Raw genomic sequence first — 22,141 nt, 5'->3', positions numbered from 1 at the left:
AAAATCCAAGTGTTTTCAAGTCTTTTTTTTAAGGCTCCTAACTTAAGAGACCTTAAAAGTTTCTCAGCTGCTTCCAGAACTAGAACTTCCACTCCTAATTCTACATTATCCACATACTGAGTAACTGTTCATGATGTTAAGGATGAAGAATATGCTAAATGTGACCCTGACGATAACTATGATTGGTGATATATGTGTGATGTGTGTGTAAAAATCTGCCTGCCTCTGTCAAACAGTTCAGCTAGAGTCATGGTTGGATCTTCAGTCTGATATCAAGATAAACATTTTTGCTTATATTTACATGGGTTCTGCTAATACTGGTGGGTACGGTATTAAACTTGCATCAAATGGTGACTGCATGAGAGAGGAGCTCAGAAAGGAGCCAGTGTTGTTCTCCTGACAATGGTCCTCAGTCATCTCACCTACCAATCTTTTATCCCCATTGCTCTTCATCAATATGAAATAAGAATGGATTATGGTCAAACAGTGGCAATTAGGATTCATCCATCCTGCATTCCATTTATCCTCACCTCTGTTTTCTCCAGTCTCTAAGACTAATGAGAGTCTACAGGTAAGAGAATTAAAAGAGCCATTTCATCATGATCACCCTTGTATACATCTCGTCTCTCTCTCTCTCCTGAGCCCTTTCCGCAGACAGGAGTGCTCTAGCTAGGCCATGACAACAGTGCTCCTTCAGGCAGAGCTAGATCCCACTTCAGCAGTCAGAATCAATTACACTCATTTATTTCTCTCTCTCCTCTCGTTTCAATGAGTCACTTTTTTTCAGGCTTGGCATCTCCCCCAGTCATCCCGTCAAAGCTTTAGGAGAAATGCTCTTCCTTTGCACTGCATGTAGAGGGAGGCAGGAAAAGTGACAAATCCATGCTGATGAAGAGGAAATGAATGGAGATTGGGAAGAGGTGTGGGGGTGTGAGGGTGGGCAGCACTAATAATATATGGGGAGTGGGGGGAGCACAGCTGAGCAGGGGAGCATCACTAAAGCTCTGTCCCAGGTGGGGGGGTTAGGAAAGGCACATAGTAGACTGGAAGAAGAGTCAGATCTGTTCTAATGTGACTCAGAAGTAACAAAAAATGACCACACAGTTGGAATTAACTGATTTTAAAATATGGAGGCAACCTGCTAGTAATACTGTCTGGCATTTTCTGACATGATTAACCAGAGCAAGGAAAAAAAAAAATTATCATAATGGCAGTGCCATTTGATTGCCAGCCCAATATAAAATGTCTGAAAGTGAAATATGCAGTATGATGGAGTAAATGTTTTGAAAACGCTTCCCAGAGGCACTACTGCAAAACGGACTTGATCCAAGCATGTCCACCCTCATGGCCATCAGGGAATTTTGAAGCACTCGATACTATTGAGAGAGCTCCCCCAAGGCCTAGTGAAGAAACAATAAAACAAGTTTAGGTGTTAGCAGAAAAGATGTCAAGCTCGCAGGTGAATACACAATTCAGTTTGTCAAAACAGCTGAGTACATATAAATCATAAACATGAGAACAAAAAATAAATAAATAATTGAACAAAAATAAAACTAAAATTCAACAGTTGCCAGTGTGGGAAATACACTATTAATCAGTATAATTCAATGGCATCCCTTCAATCTCAAGAAGTAGACTTAAAACTGACCTGTCCCAATATAAATTGGTGTGATTTTCAGTTTCAATACCATTAAGTGTGTTAAACTGAAACTCCTGCTACTTCTATACAGATGCTGACTTACATTAGAAGAACTAAATCAGAGTGTATCATGGATAAACTCATGGGTGGCTTGTCATCTCAGATCAACGGTCATGGAATCTCATACCAGATGGCTTCCATTTAACAAAAGAACATCTGGTAACCAGAATTGTATGCTATTTGGAACTGTTCGGAATGGGGTGCAGTGGTATCTAATTGGTTGCAATGGCCCTTCCTGTCCATCAGGCAGCATAAAATGTAGCCTAGCCTTTAAAATTGTTTACTGCATGCACACAAATTAGCAGATGTGTGCTGTCCTGTTGAAGTGCATGGCATGGGCAAAAATTACTTACAAGTGTCAAATGTGCATGCATCACACCTCAGAATCTCTAGAGTTTGGTGTATTAAAAGATGTTGACCTCACTCTCTGCAACTGACATTTGTCTATGAAAAGAAACAACAACAACAACAACAATTATTCACAACAAAAGAGGATTGACTTCACAGTGGTGCAACTGAATTTTCTGAAATTTGAAGCTACACCAAGTCTAAGGCCAGGGAGGTAGCAACTGAAGATGTGCGTTTGTGTGTACTTAAGAGAGTTCACATAAAAATGACCTATTGTTCTGAACTAATGTGCGATGTAATGTTCTCCAGCTCTCCTGGACAGAGCAGGTTCACTGCTGTGGGCACCAAGTAGCACCAAGGAACTGTGCCTGCCAAAACCAGCCATCCATCAGCAAAGACTTACAGAGCTTTAGTGGAAGTGTGGGTGGTGCAGAGTGTATGCCTCTGAGGAGAGCAAGCCATTTCAATTCATTCTTCTCTCTTCTAACCTGTGCACTATAGAAAACAACAGGCATCGTCACGGACCAATGACCTAAATATAATGTAAATAAACTGTTTCAGGCAGCACATGAACAGCACATGAATAAGAGGAGAAAGAGATATGTGCTAGATTCAGGAGAGGTTCAACAATCAAACGCTGAAGAACTAACTTTATCTTGCCTTTTCTCTTCCATTTCTCCCATGCTTTTATAATTTCCATTGTCTGGTCCATATGAATATCAAAGTTGTACCTTTAGTGCATGCTAATATTATAGTCTGATTTTTTTATCCATAAAGTATGCACCCAATTGATAATCTAAACAAATAACAAATTAAAAAGGTCAATAAATCTGATTAGAAAGGATAAAAATTTAAATCAGATTTTTAAATCATGTTCCCATACTCCTATTGATAAGTTTATGCCCTAGTTTATCATATCTGGCAGTCTCCTATACCTAGTCTAATATTTAGAAACCTGGATTGTGTGTATAGCATTTAGGGTTGGAACCAACATTAGTGCAGTAGAAACAGAGCTGGGCACGCATGCTTAAAAAGCTAGCATTAAAGATCAGGTGTTGAAAATTCTATAATGTGAACAGTAATATCATGTAGGATTTATAAGATACAATTCTATGACTTATACATCCTACAATGTAGGATGTATAAGTCTTAGCCACACCTTTAGGCAAATTCCAACAAAACAAAAAACCAAAACCCCTTTTATTGAAAAAACTAAATAATTTTGTTAATGTAAAGGTTAATTCAACACTTTGAATTAACCTGACATTTTGCTGTGCAATCATTCTTTGAGAACACAAATTGAAAAGCTAGTGTTAATCTCAGAGGAGTGCTGGCGGTTGGTTTGAATCTTCTGAGCAGCTCTTATTGCCATCAACTTTCTGTCCTAAGAATGGTATGATCTATAAGGGTTAAGGATGGGATTTAAAGATATACAAGTGGGGTACTGCATGCAGAAGAGAGTTCTTCAGCTAGGCAGGAGCTATATGTATGGTGGGAGGTCTCTGGGGCTTCGCAGCTTTGCTGTTAACCTTGTTTGTATTTTTATGACTACCTGAGATTGGCAAGGGACATCAGCAGCAGTCATCGACTTACCCAACATTCTTTTCAAACTCACCTGTGACTGATGTGCGCTTTTCACTTTCTATTGCCACTAAATGTAAATAAACACATTGGAAATTCCTTAGGAGCTTCTTGCAACCCTTTTGGGCAGGTGCTTCCATCCTTCATGCTTGCTTATATCCATGCGACACTAAACATTCATTTTAGCAAATGTCTTATTATGTGGCACTAAATGGAAAGAATGTTAAAGTCTCAATAGGTGGAGTCTCAGAAGTTTCTGGACCCTGAATTGTACAGTAAAAAGATTAGAATGAGAGATATTTAAAAAAAAAAAAAAATAGATCAGGCAACATTACAACAATATTATTATAGCAATATCTAAACAGATACCTACATAATTCATGCCACTATGCAAATACATCTACCTTTTTTACTCATGCACACACACACACGCACGCACACAGAAAAGAAGATTTAAAACGGGTATGTAATTTGTTGGTGCAGAAGGTGCAAGAAGATTGCAAAAAAGGGTTGGTTGTGTGAGAGGGAGTGTGAGAGAGCCAGGGAGGGAGGGATGGTAGTGAGGAATTATAGGGTTCAGGGTTACATGCTCAGATTTCTGAGCTATTGTGTATATACACACACACACACACACACACACACACACACACACACACACACACACACACAGCAACTGTAGCATAATTAAGGAGCGTTATCTGAGATTACAGGAGTGGCTTACACACGATGCCAGCGAAAGTGCTACACACTTTAAATATTTCATCAAACACTGATGAATTAGAATAATGTGGCAGAGAGAAAGAGCGGGTCACAGAGTGAGAGAAAACTTGTGTGTGTGCTTGCCTGAAAAATATGACATGCAGTATGTTCAATATAAAATAAAGAAATTCTTAGTATTAACAACACTTATAATAATGCCTCCAAGTAGAATATAACAATATTTTATAATATATTTAATACCAGTCTGTGCTATTATAGTAATTTCTCTGTAGCATTTGATCATTTCAGGATATCATAACCAATCTCGACATGGCTTGTACGTTATGCATCCTATAAACTGCCAAACATACCTTTTACAGAATTATGACCGAAAAAAGGTCCTGCTTTATGGCTGTGACATCTGACCTTAGAACCACAGGTGTTAACAGCTGGTATACAATATTCACTGTATATATTATGTTCAGCTTGTTTGGTTTGTTGAATTTAAAAAAAAAAAAAATTTTATGGAAAATGTTTTGAAATGTTTGGGTATCAGAAGATAATAAGGATGGATCTGCTCAATAATATATCAGGAGAGTGAATTTAGGTGACCTTGCTCAATTAGAAGGATTGCTGTGTTTGTGCTTTGTTTATCTTTAGAGAAAGCAGGACATTCCTGGAAAGAACTTTAACAGCTTGCACAAGCCTGGAGATCTGAGAGCTGCTGTAGATGACCTTGCTCCACTAGAAACCAGGGACCTAGCTAAGCATTTGTATTTGCGTTCACTTCGTCTATAGTCAAAATACATTTCTTACAGAAATGTACATTTTTCTATACGAAAGGCCCTTTTCTGGGCATGTTATTGGTAATAGGAGACTTGTGGTAATTGATATTTTATTGATTTTTAGGAAAAACTAATGTGTCAGTTCAAGCATTCCGCCACGGCTATAGTATTGTTCACAACAGCCAAACCCACCAATATTTGTTCATGGTAAGCAAAGATTCTTGTTTTCCTGTATTTTTTCCTGCATTCCTATAGAGTATTCCCGGTTAAGAAAATTAAAGAATTAAAGATGGATTTTGGCAAATTCAAATTCAATTCAAGGAAATTATTTTAATTTCAGCCAAAATTATGTAAATTTCACTACTTTTTATTTACATCCAGGAAATAAAAGTCAGGAGGAAATTAGAAATAAGACGCTCAGGATGCAGACTGGCCATTTGACAGTCTAGATTTAACCCACACCCTCAGCATTTTGTAGACGTTATTAATTTAAAACACGGAAAGGTGTGTTTTTTTATTCCCTCCTTTTCATCTCCCTGCCTGGTCTGATCCTGGGATAAAGCCCAGTGAAGGGAGAACCTTCAATCCTGTCCCAGTTCTTAATTCCTCATACCACCACCATAAACTCCTTCATCACACCATCCAATCACTCATCTGGGTTCCATATTTCCCCTCCCAAAATGACCGAGTTCACATTCTGCATAAAGCGCTTATAAAGCCTTTTATGGGCACGACCCAAGACAAAGAATGAAATGTGCCACAACAGTAGGCACTAGCTCCACAGGAGTATAGGTTTGTGCATTTTATTTTGATTTTAAACTGTTAAGGTTGTTTGCTAACTGTTAAGTGTCAGTCACCCCACCACATTGTTTGCAAGTGTCACTCACTTTATGGTGTGCCCACTTTGGTTTGGAAAGCGCAAGCTCCGTTTATTTCCACTATAAATAGGCCGCAGCCGATTCAGCCTCTGCTTTGATCTCGCACCTAAGTTTAGATGAAGGCTTAGTTCTGATCTAAATATTTCAAGTTGTCAGAGCAACAGCAGAAAAACAGGTCATAGATTTAAAAAAAAATGCGAATGTCCTATAAAAGTAGGAAAGGAAAAAAAAAAAAAACACGCAGCTCACAAACACAAACACACACTCGCACACAGCCACCCCCACCCACACACACACCTTGACCCTTTCAGCCCTACATCTGCCTCACTAGCTCACCTTACATCCCTGGTGGAGATCTCCTTCAGCCTGAGCGAGAGAAGGGGGCGGAGCATGCAGAGTGGCCTGCTCTAATGCACACCCTCACCTTCCCTACAGCTTCTCATCTGTCATGCACTTCTTCCTTTGTCTCATCAGCCATTACTTGGTGGAGGCAGCAAACGTATTTTGCTTGCATTTTCCTCCATCCTGACTCAGTCAGCTCCATTAAATCATCATCATTCATGTTTTTGCCAGAATACATGGATTCTTCACTAACTGCAAGAGATAAGGGGTGGGATAGCAGAATAAAGATTGTGTGCAAATGCCATGTAAAGTAAATTAACACTGGTAAATGGCAGGTATTCAGCAGGTGGACATGATTTATGAGGAAGATCATTTTACCTCCTCTTCCATTCTCCTATATCCCAGTGGACGTGGCCGTCCATTAAAGATGACATCACACCGGCACTAGAACAGCCATGTGCAGCTGTGGCCCATATGAGAAGCTCAGCTATCCTGTAACGTCCCATATGACTCTGAAGTTCCATGTGAACTCTCACAAATAGTCCAGACCAAGGGCAGGCAAGAAAAGAAAACAACATAGCTCATGTAACACATCGATATGTATTGTGATACGCTGTAATACATATTCATATTACATGGACTCTCACATACACAGATGCAGACAATGACACACACACACACAAAACTACACTGGGCTATAGTGGCAACTGCCAAATCAATTTTACACTCCCAAATAACGATGGCGCAGAGTAAACTCCCCGAGACCATTTTCTGAAATTGAATTAAACCATATCCAATACCCAAAACAGTCCCAATGATCTCCTCCCCACCCTGACAGGTGTTCTGCCCTTGGCCAGCAGACTCTGAGGGACAGCAGCAACTGTTGCGCCCACCTGTCGTTTCTTTTCATTCTTTCCTTCCCCCCCCATTTCTCCTTCAGATTCTGATGAAAACAGACTGTCGCCAAGCAGTCTTGCCCATTTCAAGCGTGATGTCACGTTTGTCCTTCGGAACAGGGCCATCAAACTGCGGCGTTTGGTCAACGCCAAGTTTCACGTTCCATCTGTGATGCATCACAGTCTTGATTTCATGGCATCTGATGAGTCGACTGGAGACAGGACTTCATAAACGTGTTTGAACTCTCAACGTCAGAGTTGTAATTGTTTGAAAGGTTTCTGCAACCACACAAACTCAAGACGCCCCCTACACCTTTGATGTTTAACAAGATTTTTCCCCACCTAACGTGCGACAGGACTGAGCTAAAACAAAGACTCGCCTATACACCAGGGTACAAATTTCAGGAATGGAGATAAAAGCAGAGGTCATGAAAACATGCAAGTACCAAAAAGGTGAGAAGAAAAATGAAATTGTTCCAGTCATTAACTTCTGTTCTCAGCGACATCCAACTGCCTCTTCATCATATATGCTACTCAGAACTTCTTTTGCCTTTAGTATTTCTGCTGTGCCGAGATACTCCCAGTTCTGCTTAAGCTGTTTAACAGAGCTGGCCTGCTTAATTATGATAGAGTCACAGGAATGGCAGAGGCCTGGCAGCTGCTGCACCTGAACACTGGGGCGCAATCTCTCCCAGTGGCATGACTCAGCTAGGAATGAGAGAAATACAAGATTCTGGAAGAAAAGCATGATTGCGTTTGTAGCATATTACAAGAGCCCATGTGCATGCATGCCTGTGTGAGCATGTGAAAGAGACCGAAAGGGACAATGTAAATTACAGAAAAAACTATTGCTCAACACACTCAGGTACACAAGAGGTTATTAATGTCAAATGCAGCTGCTAGTTTTTGGGCAACTGCTGACTTCACACCTCCAAGGCCACACATATGCTGTGGAACAGGGGGAAACCAGTGATGTGGCGGCCGGATTCGGTGAAGGAGAGCGGGCTTGGCTGGGGAAGATGCCCCCATCTGTTTCAGAGTTCCACAGGAGGGAAATTGAAAGCACATTTCTGCGATTTGGCACATTGTATTAAATGGAAATAATACCCAAGTCTATTTTTCTTTCTGAGGGAGGCGCCCACAATAGCTGCTTTCAAGGTTTGCAATTAAGCGTGTTTTTATCGTTCAGGTTTAAATCTGTTCTAGTGATCATCTGTCTCACTAAAAGGCACTGTGAGAAACTTGACAATGACAGAGATAATTGGTTATCCATTGTGAGATTTATCTATGTACAAAATCAAAACCCTCTCTCACACCCACATAGGCCAGCACTTAATATGATGTTTTTTTCCCTCAGATTATCTATATTGGACTGCAACTCATGCTTAACTATAGAAACCTATGAAATTAACAACCTGGATACCGGTAATATTTCCCTTTCCAGATTCATAAGCGGTATGCAATGCACTACTTTTTTCATAATTTAACGATAAGAATAATCTAATTGAAATTACTTGTAAATTATGTGAAATCACACACTCGCCATGACAGTATGTCAACTCGTTCCTGGATTGTTACAGCCTTACGGTGTGACACTGGGCACTGTAGCTGTGGCTGCATAAAAGCGAGAGGAACATCTGTTCATCTCTTCATACGTGCACACACCTAGGTCTGAGCAGTCTGCTTTGCAGATTAATCAAATGCACTTGACTGCAAATTGCAGAGAATAAGAAAAACACACACGGACACAATCATTGTTTCATTTGCATGTGCACCGTTTTTTAGTAATTACCCAAGCATAAACAAATCTCGAAAAATCACATTCATTTTATAGGACCACTTTTCCCCCCCTTTCTCCATCTGCACGCTAACAAATCAGAAAACCCCTAATCTTCAGTCCGTCAACCCATCGTTCAGCACTCCCCACCCTGGCACTGCGGAAGACTCAAAGCAGGGCTCTGGTTGAGTGAACCCCAACTCACCACTAGCCAACACATGCTACCAATCAAGGAAGACCTGATGCGAATTACACGCCCTCTCATCTCTCTTTGCAGAGGGTCAAAAGCTTCGACCTGGCCTGGTGTTGTGTAATGAATCCTAATGGACAGTTACAGTAGAGTGGTGTGGTGCAAAGCAAGGCAGTAGCCCCCTAAACAGTCAGGCAGCTCCCTGCTTCTCTGATACAGCTCTAGAGTTTTCCCCACTTACCTCAAGATTTCCGAAGGCATGTTCCCTTTGACATACTCTACTGAACACTCCCATAAGCAGGGTCTATTAACATACCAATGACACCCAATTTCCAGTGAGTTGTGATCAGTCTTTTGAAACCCAGTCACTGCGTCTCCCCCTGTGCGGTAGGCAGGCTCCATTCATGTGTAGGACTCTGCGAGACTAATGAGGCACTTCTGGCAACAGCCTGGTGTAAGACTGGGGCAGTGGTCTTTACTATTGCTCTTTCCCTTTCTACTTTACATCTTTCACTTCACATGAATACTCAAAACACTTGACTTTGGCCTTTTGCTTTTGCTTGAGCATCTGAGTCACAGTGCCCCAGAGTCACAGCAGCAGTGAGTCTGTGCATGTTTCAAACACAAACACATTTCTGACCTGTGTACACTTATAGGTTTTATTCCATTGGTGCATTCTCTCTGTTGTCTCGCTTTTACATAAATCTATTCCTGACCTCCTCTGGATGCTCATAAGACACCCCTGTAGTGAGGGATCTGTTTGTCCACCCCTCTGTGAGAGACGCAGGGATGCAGAGAGAGAGAGAGAGAGATCTACTGCAGGCAAGAGTGCCTCCTACTGGGCATGTCAAGAAAACAGCATGGGCTCACCCTTCTTATTTCTTTGCCCTGGACACTGGTACAAGAGGTGAGAGAAGTGGTCACTCTGACGTCATAGTCGCAGTATTCCACAACTCTAAATGACTTAGCCGGCTGCATTATTCCATGCCTTCAATGCACTGTATCAGTTTTGTTTTTTTAGAACCCTCTATTTAATTAATCTATTGTGGAAGTTCACCTAACATTCTGATTGCCATCATCCAGTGGCGTCTCACGTCACTTTGCTGTCCTCCTCTGTGGGAGAGAATGCTGAAGGACACTTTCTGTCCTGCATAGACTGTAACTGGACCAAAGGGCGGCCAAACTTTCCACCCCCACTTTTGTCTTTGACAAGGTGCCAAGAATAACATGGCAGTTGTCCATCACCATATATTTTGCATTCAACTGTACATATCAAGACTTCCCTTTGCAAGACAGGGAACTACCATGCATACTTTTATTGAAGCTGCGTTCTCAAAATCACCCCTCTTTGTTTTTCCTTCCACACTGCGGTGTACCGATGCTGCAGCAGGGTGGAATCAAATGCCTTGCCAGCAGGTGTGTCCTGCCATGAGTATAACCTCTCCCCTCCACTGCTCTCATACCTGAAGCACTCTCTAGCAAAGGGAGATAATATTTGTGTGGTTTCTCTTTTTTGTTTCAACATGTACTCTCCTCTGTGCCAGAGAAAACTGAACCTGTAGTTTTTCTACAGCAGTATTCCACTAAGCCCCTTGTGAATTCTTACATCCAGAGGAGCAGCTTGTGATTGACAGCTGGCCCTGTTAGGCAGTGGGGTTTGTGTGGAATATGTTGCTGCATAGACTGAACCTGTGTAACTAAAGGAATGTAACTAAAAGTTTGGCTTCTTACCCTTTTAATTGTAATATAAATGAAGCTATATTAGAAAGCAGTACACACAAGAATTCAGTCCTGAGCACTAATGGATGTTGCACATAACACATTAGAATGCATGTTTGATACGTTAGTACTCACACAGACAGCGCTTTCTCTGAGGAGTGTAAACACTGAACATGTACATACACACGAAACCAGAGCAACAATAGTTCTCCCCCACAAGAGCTTTGGCAGAGGACGATGAACCCCAACGTTGAAACCTATGCAAAGTAGCTGAAGGAATGATCTGGGTGTTCAGACCACGGTACAGTCTAGGGTCTACACAAGCTTCCAACTATGTACATCTAAATATGTACATTTGCAGTATTATAATACGGAGTCATGCAGACATGATATGGAGACATGAAGTTATAGTGACTAAGGGAAGACCAGATCCAGGGTATACTAAAATTGGAAAACATGACTAATTTAATTTTGGTTAAATTATTATTATTATTATTATTTTTTTTTTGTAGAAGAATTGAGATTCCATACAAGGGAGCTGGTGAATCCTGGAGGCCATTTCAACAGCCATGTGATTATTATGTCAGAGATCTCGCACATATGCACCACTACAGTTGGCTATCTGGCAGACAAATTAAAACATGCAGTCAGGCCAAGCTGGGAGGACAGAAAAAGAAAAGAATCCTCACAAATCTAACCAGTTTCCACAGTATTCATAATATTTCATAACAGAGCACTCTTCTGAAAATGTAGAGTGCACCACCCAAGTACATATCATGGTGAATATAAGAAAGCATTTATATACACATGGTGATGTCCAAAATCCATTTTTATACCTTCTTACATCCTGGTTTTCATTTCCTGCCCCCAGGAGAAGTGTGTGTGTGTTTGTGCCCGCGTGTGTGTGTGTGTGTGTGCGCGCGCAAGCGTGTGTGTACCTGGAAGTCTATGCAGAATGTCACATGGTTCTGGTTTAGATAGAAAATCAAACACAGTTGTGGGCAGGCACTGATTTAACCAAAATAGGCACTTTAATCATTTTTATGGATTTTGGGAGTTTATAGCTTTTGTATGTATTTATGCACCAGAGGCTTGGGACAAGGGGAAAAAAAAAAAAAAAAATCACTGATGAGAGGAGAGAATGTGATGTTAAACATAAAAATTCACATTAAAAAAATGAAAAATCTTGACCTGCATTGCCGTTAGCTATAAGCTTTGACTGCTCTCTCAGCCTGTACTAATATGCTGGTGACACTGCAGTAAGCACGTGGCTGTGCACAGGCTCTTCTGACAGCACCTCTCACTAACAGTAATCTGACTTAGTTTAGGCCAAGACAAGACCTCATTAGCCTCATTTATTAAACTCTAATTAGGCTAGCCGACAGGGGCCAGATGTTAAGTTCTGCACTCACCCACCAGCATAAATAAAAATAAAAAGCAAGCTTTTGTCACATTAGTGTAAATTTGAAGTCTTGTGAAGGAAGACATTTCTCGCTCACACGGTTTTTTGTTTGTTTGGTTTTTTTTGGTTTTTTTTGTTTTTTAACAAGCAAGGCTCTGCTCTGAAAATTTTGTAAATCACCAGCAGGTCCGATTTTGGAGCCGGAATGTGAGCAGTCTTGGAACTGTAAACCTGAGTTGGGAGAGTTGCTTTGGCTTCCTTGGCTTTGGCTGCTCCGTGGAGAGCTTACTGAGAATTGACCACATCTGAATCTCAGCTTCCACCTGGTTACAGAGCATTGTATTTCTGCTCGTCTCCCTATTCGCTCATCTAAACAGCTACACCTGACCACTTTCCCCAACACAGACACACAGCCGGATATATTAGTCACTCTAACAGTAAATGATTACTTGCTGGCACAGATGTTTTCCTCACAACTTCAAATAAAAAAACAACAATTGTGGAACAATGACATCAACAGCCATCAATAACCAAGTCTGGCTAAACTAGTACACATGTACTAGTCTGTATTAAGCATGATGCAGTTGTTGGTTTAAGAGTTTAAGGGTCAATGAAAGAGAGAGAAAGAGACAGACAGACAGACAGATAGATAGATAGTGTAGAAGTGTGAAAACAAATAGGTGAAAATAGGTAAGTTCTAAACAAAGTGTTGTGTATACTGCTAGTTAATTAGTTAATCAGGTCTACTAATGATTCCAGATGGCTAGAACATGAGTGGGCAGGCTGAGTGCAGGAGTCCAGAGGAAACATGCACGCACGCACGCACACAGCTGTTGGAGCCCTCTTTACATACTGCATAATACTACTGCAGGATTATAGTGTTACTGGTCAAATATTGAGTAAACACTTCATAGTGATGGTGCACACTGACAATTGCACAGTGGTCCTGGATCTTTTTGATTTTACTGTATAAATTTTACAAAATAGACCATTTTAAACAAACCATTCTACAATATTTTTTCTTGCTCTGCCTATTATTTACCTTGTGAAGATTCTTCACACATCTTCAATGCTGCAGCTGGTTTTCCCCTGGAAACACACAGTGAAGGCTATAGAGGACAGGGGGAATGGTAGCTGCCAAAACTCAAACCATTCAAATCCAGCAGGGCATTAGTGGACTCACCCAGCAATTAGAGAAAGCTGGGCTAATACAGGCAGCTGAAAACCACAGCGAGTGAACATGAGAGGAAAAAAAGAACAGGGAGACCTAATACAGCAGGAGTAAAATCTCTTTCCTATAAATCATTTCAGTTCATAGTCCTTTTCCACAGGTCCCTCTGTATTTGGGCAGGAAAAGATGAGCACAAGCTTTTCCAGAAGAGAGAACGAGAGCAAGAAAATGTGGCAATGGCATGGAAAAACTGTTAGAGAGAGAAAATACATCAAGCAAGCAATCAACAAAGTAAACAAGAAAGGAAGCAAGCAGGAGAAGGAAAGAATGAAAGAGCAAAAAGAGAAGGAGGAATCATTTTCTAGCTCCACCAGAAGAACATCCAGAGCGGCGCAGGGGTACATGCTCACCCATCCAGAAACAGCTGAGGAGCCACACACACCAATGCCAGTGCAGAGCAGCTATCTGAATGCTATTGTTCTGTCACAATTCACACCTATGGCTTAATCCACACATGCATTCAACCCTGCGCAGGCGAAGAGCACTGTGGTGGCTCCTCGCCAAGCCTGCTAGCTGGGATGCCAGAGATTGCAGGGTTTCCACATAGGCAGACTGGGCTGAAATTAACACAGTAATCAAAAACATTATGTTCTTGTGGGGAGCGTGCCGGAGATTGGCAGATGGCTAAGAGCATTAGAGAGATACCTGCCAAACGCTCGCCTGCTCACCCTTCCTGCTGGAGAGCAGAAAGGTGCCCTCCCTGTGTATACATGCCATATGGTGAGGGTAAATATTGTCTGATATTCTAATTACTACCTGTATAATATAATAATTAATCCCAAACAGACACAGCCCCAGCAGGATAATAGAACAGCAGCTTGGAAGACAGGACCTGCACCTCAGTGCTTTCCCGTTGGTGTCAGCTAGACTCCCTTTATCAGATACATGATCTCCTATACTTACTGGTCTGAAGATGGCTCTGCATAGGTAGTTTTGAATATATCATTAGTTTTTCCTCATCATTATGACGATTATTGGAAGGGCTGAATATATTAGGAACAGTTTAGGACATTTGTAGGAAATATAACTGAACATTTTTATTTGTGTGAACACTGGTAACCAGAATCATTAACTAGTATTAAAATTTATTAGTAATTTCTCCTTTATGACTCAGAGGCTGTATTGCCCTGAAAATGGTGTTGGACGAGACAAACCCCAAAAAATTAAAATATATATATATATATATATATATATATATATATAAAAACCCACCCCACATAAATATCTTGTAATTAACCTGTGAGGGCAGTCATCTAAAAAATAAAAAAATCTATCAAGGTAGGCCTTTTAAACTCCTCCAACATTAACCTAAAGGACAATCTGCACCATGTTTTTGCCAAATACCTGTGCACCTTCAGCACAGACTGCTAAGAAGTAGAGGTGGGAAGAGAGGAGCGTTGTGTTGACGTTCTCACCAAGCTTCTACTGATGTGCATCTCTGGCTCCGTGTCCCACTCTGTGATGTCCAGCTGCTTCAGGGCTGTGTCTAGAGGATGCCAGAGCAGTGAGAAAGGTGCTGGCTGTCCTCTGCCGTCTTCATCCTTCTCAGTAAGGACAGTGGAGAAGCTGCAGGGAGGAGCCCTTAGCATCTGTACGGCCACGACCGCAAGTGGTCCAGCAGTCGGCGTGCAAAACTGGGCCTGGATAAGGCACTCCTCTCCCCTACCATCCCTCTCAAACAAATTACGTATGCACTCACACAGCCACACAGCAAACCAACAGGGAAGAGGGATATTATGTGGAGGAGGAGAAGGAGGAAGCTGTCATTGTGAAGGGAGGCTCCACACTCTCATTTAGCATACCTCTTCAAATCTGCTGCTTCTGACAACACGTGAGGGAGAAAGTCAAGATGTGAAAACAAATGGACACACCCCTCCCACATGATGCACTGGAGGGCCTTTGAATATTATTGCAGTCTCCCTGCACATGATGAAGCCCAATTTCCTTCTCTGAGGGAACAGCACAGTGCTGGATGTGTTAGGATACTGGGAGAGTGCAAAAGAAAGGAGGGAGATGGTATGAAGAACGCCTTAAGAAATGAACTTTTTTTTTTTAAAAAAAAAGGTCCCCACACCAATCTTATTAGGCTACCAATTACATTAGCATTATATTATTATAAATACATGGTTTATATAAATGTTTGTCTCAGAGAAGAAATGTCCTGAGAAAAATTCCTGAAAGAAAGAAAAAGAGAGAGAGAGAGAGAGAGAGAGGCTCTGAGAACATACTTTGATTTAGAAATATTACAAAGCAGATTTTCAAGCTGGCAAACATGATAAGCATGTGTTGCTGTGAAAACAGTAGACTGGAAGGTACTCAAAATTAACTCAAATGTTTAATCTTAGCCATTAAACTGAATAATCTGGATAGCCATTTAAAGATTAATTTTTTCCCCACCTTTACATTACACTTGAACCTGGTTTACATAATCCTTTTAATGTCTAACTTGGTGGTGTAACCCTCCATCACTCTAAAGATCACAGTCTATTCATATCTGTGTAAGTATTCTCACACATTGGTTTCAGTTTCAAACAAAACAGCAGTCACTGACTGCCATTAAAATGTTTCCCCATGTCAAAATGACACATGCCACCTACATAAACATTTGACCTTTAAAAAGCATCAAAACAAGCTCACAAAACTGTGGGGGGGTGGAAGGGACAAAACGTGTGTGGGGGACCATCTTGCTTTTTGCCGACAGCACTCTATAACAATTATTCAGATGAGTTGTTAATTTCTGTTTCAGAATTAGTTAAAATTATGTTTATAATATCCCAATTTTTGTACCAAGAAAAGTGGTAAAATGGTAAATAAATATGTGCATGCATTTAAAATGGGGGAAAAGTATTGATTTTTGACTCAGGTTCAACTCAAGAACACAACTCAAGAACACAACTCAAGAAGAGCTTTCTTGAGAGCAACAGAGCTTATGATTAATCTTATTGTCAGTAGTATATCGCCCCCTGCTGGTCATGAGTTTGGATTGCACACAAATAATAAAAGTACACAAATATCTCTGTACATATTGTGAAAGACACTAAAAATTAAATATGAGGTAAATTACAAATCTTAGGGACAAAATAACACGCCTTTTTTTTCTAACAAATACTTCCCCCCCCACCCCCCCCAGTTTCTTCTAATTCTATATATTGACCTATCAGGCCATGTATTAGCTCAAAAAGATCAACAATATTGCGCAATCTTTGTATGAGCCTCAGGCCTAAACCTCAGTCACCAGCCTCCAGCAGAGCAGGTCAGACTCTGGAACAGATAAACCCATAGCACTGTAGGCTCATTCACTCCCTGTAGGTTAAGACCTAAGGCAAGCCTCAGTAAAAGGTATTATAAAATCATTAACAACAATATACATCTCTTATTTTTGTTTATGAAGCATGTTCATGTTCCTGCTCTTTGACTCTGCTGGTCCACTGAAGTCACATACAGTGCTTGGCTTGAATTTAGTTACAAACGTTATAGTGCTTCATAATTGCATGAAAATTATCATCATTTTCAATGATATATATTTTCAATTATAGGTATTTTGGCCATAAAAACTTAAATGTTAATGCATACTGGCTGAAAAGAATTCACAATTCTTAGCATGCTTAATCAGTACAAACAGGAACAATTCAATCTTCAGTTCATTTATGATTAGATAATTATTGGCAGTTAAGTTCTGCACTTAATTTGAAAACATAGTTCTTCAAACAGCTAATAAAGTCTTTAAGACAAAGTAAATATATATTCAATATGTTACTGTGTGTTCACTGTCCCAATATGTAAGCCAAGGATCAAGCAGAGTTTATTTAAATCAGTCTCTAAAAGGTATTACAGGATATCACTAATTAGCCATTCCCTTTGTGACCTTCACCTCACCAATGACTATGGCTCCACAGCCAGGATCACGCAAGCACACAGCAGAATTCCTGTGTGATGTGTCGATCAGTGGTAAAGTGGACCACTGGCAATGTGAGTCCACCACTGTGATCCTTCTCCCAGAAATGCCACAGTTAAATGCATATTTGACAAGGATGGTGTTTGCAGTTTAACTCTTGTCAGAACCACAGGGCACACTCAGAACTAGACTCAGCTCTGAAAGGTGTGTGGAATTCTCAGTCATTCAAGTAACCATGAAAATCTAATTTCCTACTACTACATCCCAGTGCCAACACAGAAATATATGGACATGGTGCTGTGTTTACATTTTCCTTTTCACACCATGTAGAGCAATGAAATGCAAATTATGCTATAAAGTTATTAGGAAGTTGCTTGAAGTCTCAAATTCCACAAAAGATCAGAGGATAAATGGAAAAATATCAGTGTAAACAGATCAGAACAGAAACTCACCTGCCAGGTGGGACAGTTCTCTGCCTGAGGCCATCTTTTACACTTCACTTTATACTGCAGTGCAAAGAAATTCCTTAATTTCCATTTACTGCAATAATGGAAAAAAACCCCAACAAAAAACATACTATTCAATGCTCTCTTTTGCTCCATGTATGAGACGATGACATGCAAGTGTTGGATTATTTTCACATTGTTGCATCTCATCGCACACTCACCAAGCATCAGTTTCTTTAGAATAGGAGTGTGTGCTCATTTTCCCCCCCTCCTCATCTACACGACATTCTTTTCCATTTTAATCTAAACAAACGAAAAGTTTCTGTGCTGAAATCTAAAGGTCATTTGAGCTTTGGGGGTCAAGTATAAAAGCTTTTTTTCTTACCTGTATTCTTCTAGATACAGTATGACCGACACAAAGCCAAATGTATGAACATTAAACCACGTTCTTTTGAACAATTTTTTTCCTAGTGCCTCAAACTAACAATACCAAAACACTTCCAAGTGTATTATAAAAGAGTGGTTTACCAGTCTAATGATCCTTACAAAGTTACACATGTGAGCGAAAACTTGGACTAGTCTATAAGAGTGGAAGGAAAAGTTCCTCTTGATAAAATGTTTTCGCAGAAGTGCTTATTCTGCAAAAGTATAATACGAACTGTACAAGTTCACAGTGCAAGAGCATTCATACACACTCGGGTGGAATACACATGTGAGAAGATTACATCCCATCATCTGAAATTAAGAGGACATCTTAACTTGACTAAACATGCTGGGTCCTGCTTTGACCTGGCCTCTGATAGTGTCTGTTTCAAACACCAAGTGACCACACATTTAAGGAGGTTACAGAATATAACACAATAGGTATGGCAGATATACACTGTTCACTGTTTATTTCCCTCTAGTGTTATTTATATATTCACAAAAGTCTTAAAACTTCAGACTATAATATTTCATTATATAAACTGTACATGAACGCAAAGGCACTATACACTGTAGAATCTGAGCTCTTCTTCACCAATCTTCTTTAAATTCATGCTAATAAAACCAAACCCACATTTACCATACAGACAAAGACAAAACACACACACCCCCACACACACCCACCCCCACCCCAACATGCGCACACACACACAATTTGTTATGGCACGAAGACGTGCAGACTGGGACCATTATCATTAGTACAACACTTCAGATTTCTAACTGTACACTTATTCCTGCTTAGTCCCTGTAATGTCTTTCTACAAGGACAAATTATTACAGGCAATTATGTCCAAAGCAAGCCTGCAAGGAAGTATGGTTCTTCTGTTTGCAGAGGGGGCCAGCTGGCTGCAGGGCTGTTGAGCGGAATGGATGTCTGAACTGAAAAAAAAAAAAACTGAAAGATACAAAAGCTCCATCAAGGAAACACTGGTTTCCACAATTCACTCAAAAGTATGAGACATATGATGAAAACAGATCAAGGAGAAAAAGATGATATATGTTACAAGAGGCTGGTAAACCTCTGCCATTCCTTAACATCCACATCTTGATCTTCTTCTTACTGCTCCCTCACAGGAGTAAATTCACCCCTGTGCTTCAGAGGGTCCAGGTAGAAAGGGAGTATAATCTGTCGCCATGTGTGTGCGCGCCTTCTCACGCCCCCTGTACCACCACGAACATCACTGCATGTGTGACTCCGAATGCTTCTAGAACAATCCTTTGGCTTTCTTCATGTTCACCTGCTTCCATCCCGGCAGCACCTCATACTCACTCCTGGTCATCTCCAAGGCTTTCTGTAAAAGAGACACAAAGTGCTGTAAAACTGCAACACATCAACACCAACACACCCCTTTTATGAGATCCTGATTATGAGATCCTGACTGCCAATAGTGCAAAACTAGGCAAACTGCTTTTGAAATTACTGTGTGAGAAAATGTGCTTAGGTGGATCGTTAAAATTTTGGTTAGTCGACAATAAAAGTTTTAAAAACCTACTGTATTGATTTATTATGCAACTATAATGAAAGAAACTCCTTGCACCCAATCATTGATCAGGGAGTTGTGAAGATGCTGATCTTGGTGCTAGTACAAAGTGTTTCTTTCTAATTATGCCAAAATGAGGAAAACAGAATCTGTGGGAAAATAACAGCATTTGTGGAGTTCTGCTTCTCCAATATAGTTTCTATAATGATGTTGGAAATTGGTATAGCTCATGACCTTTTTGGCATATAAAAAGCAAGACTAATGTATGAACAATGCATTTTTCTCTCTCGTGTGCAGAAAGGGTTACACTTCAAACTGGCATAGTACCAAGGCTTGTGGTATTGTGGTCAGTTAGATAAAGTTTATTAGTTTGGACATTACAGTCACAGTTTACAGGCTTTTATTAGGACATGGTATAACTGGTACATTGGTATGTTAGGAAAATACATCCTTTGTTGACTGATCCATTTACTATTGCACTTGTAAATAGTTCATTACTGTTGTCATTTTGGTTTGAAATATTAGTCCATCTGGTTTAATCATCATGTTGAATGTTTTAGGTTTTGCAAGGGTGGTTTGTTATACATTTAGATTATGTAGATTACGTACCATTTGAATGGTTTGGCTAGAAATGATCAACCCAGTCTTTTTCCACAAGAATAGAGCTCCCACATTATTTAGTTTTAATCATTTCAGTACCCAGTCAAATTTTAATCACATCATTCAGTCATTTTAGTAAAAGCAAAAAAAATCCACTCTATTTCATCCCACTTTTGCACAGAATTTTTATGCCATAAAACTAAATTAAGACAAATCATATGAGACCAGGGCAGATGAGACATCTACAACTGTACCTGTTGAGCTTCCTCACAAGTACTTTTATTTTTATTAAACTTTTAAATTAAGCTATAAACAATTTGTGGTGATGTACTACATCAAAATTAAAATTAAAAATTAATTAAAAAGACTCAATCCAAATTAAAAGCATAATATTCAAAATCTAAAAGGTTATAATAATCAACTGTGACCTTAGTAGAAAAGGTTGATTCAAGGGCAATAAATTCAAAGTATTAAAGGCACTCAAAAAAAAAAAAAAAAAAGCAATTAATAAATTAATATGAAAAACACATGCATGGAAAAAAGTGAGTTAATAATTTGTGCTAGGTGACTTACACACCCAGTTTACAGAGAAAGCACAATCTGGTGAGGGATGCAATACAAGCAAAAAGGAATTCTGGGTGATCAATTCCAAACGTAAGGATTTTGTGGATGTGGGGAGAACACCGGGGTTCTTTAAGAACTCACCTTCCCATAGGCCCCCACACCCTGAAGTGAAAGGAAAATTTAACCTCTGTCAGATGCAAGACTATTCCACCACAGGAGAAAGAAGATAGACAGAATGAGACACAAATAAGAGATGTTACGGAGACTTCAGACAAGAGGGGTAGGAAGAAGGAGCAAGACGACGAGACAATTTACAAAATAAGGGCGAGGGGAGAAAGAAAAAATTAGAGCAAAAGAAAGTGAAAAGTGAGAGAAAGATGGAGCGAGTGAGAGAAAGGGAGCATGAGAGAGAAATAGCAAGATTGAGAGAAAAAGCAAAAGAGATGAGAGACAGACAGCAAGAGAGAGAAAGTGAAGCAAAGGGACATGCTGTGTACACAGGTTTTAGAACGCAGGCATCGGTTTCAAAATGTACCACACAGAAGTAACAGTGTTTTACCCCTGATGAAGTCTACAGCACAATTCAGAACCAGAAACAGGCAGTTATTGCAAACAACATCCTTTCTTTTTAACTTAAGCAACAAGTGTTTAATCAGAAGTTAATAACTCACCTCAAAGTCTTCATCTGACAGATACGTCTCAAGGCGCAGAGGGTCGACACCTTCTGGGAGGGGCCTGTCCATAAGTTCAGACAGGGGATATGTGGTCTTACAAAGTCTGGTCAAGACGTCCTCCACGAGAATGATCTGATTACATACTTCTGCCTCCTACAATACAGGATAGGGTATAGAGAAATGGTCTCTGGTCATTCATCCATCAATCCATCCACACCCATCCAAACTTTGTGCTTGTCTTGGTTCATATAAATTTTGGCACTTTGGAATTGTGTGTATGGTTGTGCAGTTGTATGTCACTGTGTGTATGTGTAAGTACAACCTTCTCTGTGATCTCAGCGATATCCTCTCTGTGTTCCCAGCAGGGAAACATGTTTGTGAAGGTGAGGGGCTCCAGTCCGGCATGAATCAGGTAAGCTTTTGGAGGCTTCTTCTCATTCTTCTCTGTATG

At 40.2% G+C, this 22,141-nt stretch overlaps 1 protein-coding gene and 1 long non-coding RNA gene across 22 annotated transcripts in view; both read right to left on the bottom strand.

Annotated features, from left to right (window-relative positions):
* Window positions 1–213: 213 nt before the first annotated feature.
* Window positions 214–14,554, bottom strand: LOC113576441 (uncharacterized). Its single transcript, XR_003410511.3, has 3 exons — window positions 13,359–14,554; window positions 2,053–2,143; window positions 214–1,400 (listed from the first exon to the last, which is right to left on the bottom strand). It is a non-coding gene; the product is annotated as an uncharacterized LOC113576441 (long non-coding RNA).
* A 4,210-nt stretch (window positions 14,555–18,764) lies between these two features.
* svila (supervillin a) overlaps window positions 18,765–22,141 on the bottom strand; it is a 56,058-nt gene continuing 52,681 nt past the window's right edge. For 18 of the 21 annotated variants that reach the window (XM_081697122.1, XM_081697125.1, XM_081697124.1 and 15 more), the window contains 4 exons: window positions 22,013–22,134; window positions 21,688–21,843; window positions 21,158–21,178; window positions 18,765–19,663 (listed from right to left, as the gene is read on the bottom strand). In XM_081697122.1, coding sequence (XP_081553248.1) covers window positions 19,577–19,663; window positions 21,158–21,178; window positions 21,688–21,843; window positions 22,013–22,134 — 386 coding nt within the window. In that variant the 3' untranslated portion in view covers window positions 18,765–19,576. Of the gene's footprint in view, window positions 19,664–21,157; window positions 21,219–21,687; window positions 21,844–22,012; window positions 22,135–22,141 lie in introns of all 21 variants that reach the window. The other 3 variants (XM_081697111.1, XM_081697130.1, XM_081697116.1) reach the window with 2 other exon arrangements.

The sequence above is a fragment of the Electrophorus electricus genome, chromosome 15, assembly GCF_041902795.1.
Source record: "Electrophorus electricus isolate QZ-2024a chromosome 15, ASM4190279v1, whole genome shotgun sequence".
NCBI lineage: Eukaryota > Metazoa > Chordata > Actinopteri > Gymnotiformes > Gymnotidae > Electrophorus > Electrophorus electricus.
The sequence above is the reverse complement of the archived record's forward strand: the minus strand, read 5'-3'. Positions and strand labels throughout refer to the sequence as shown.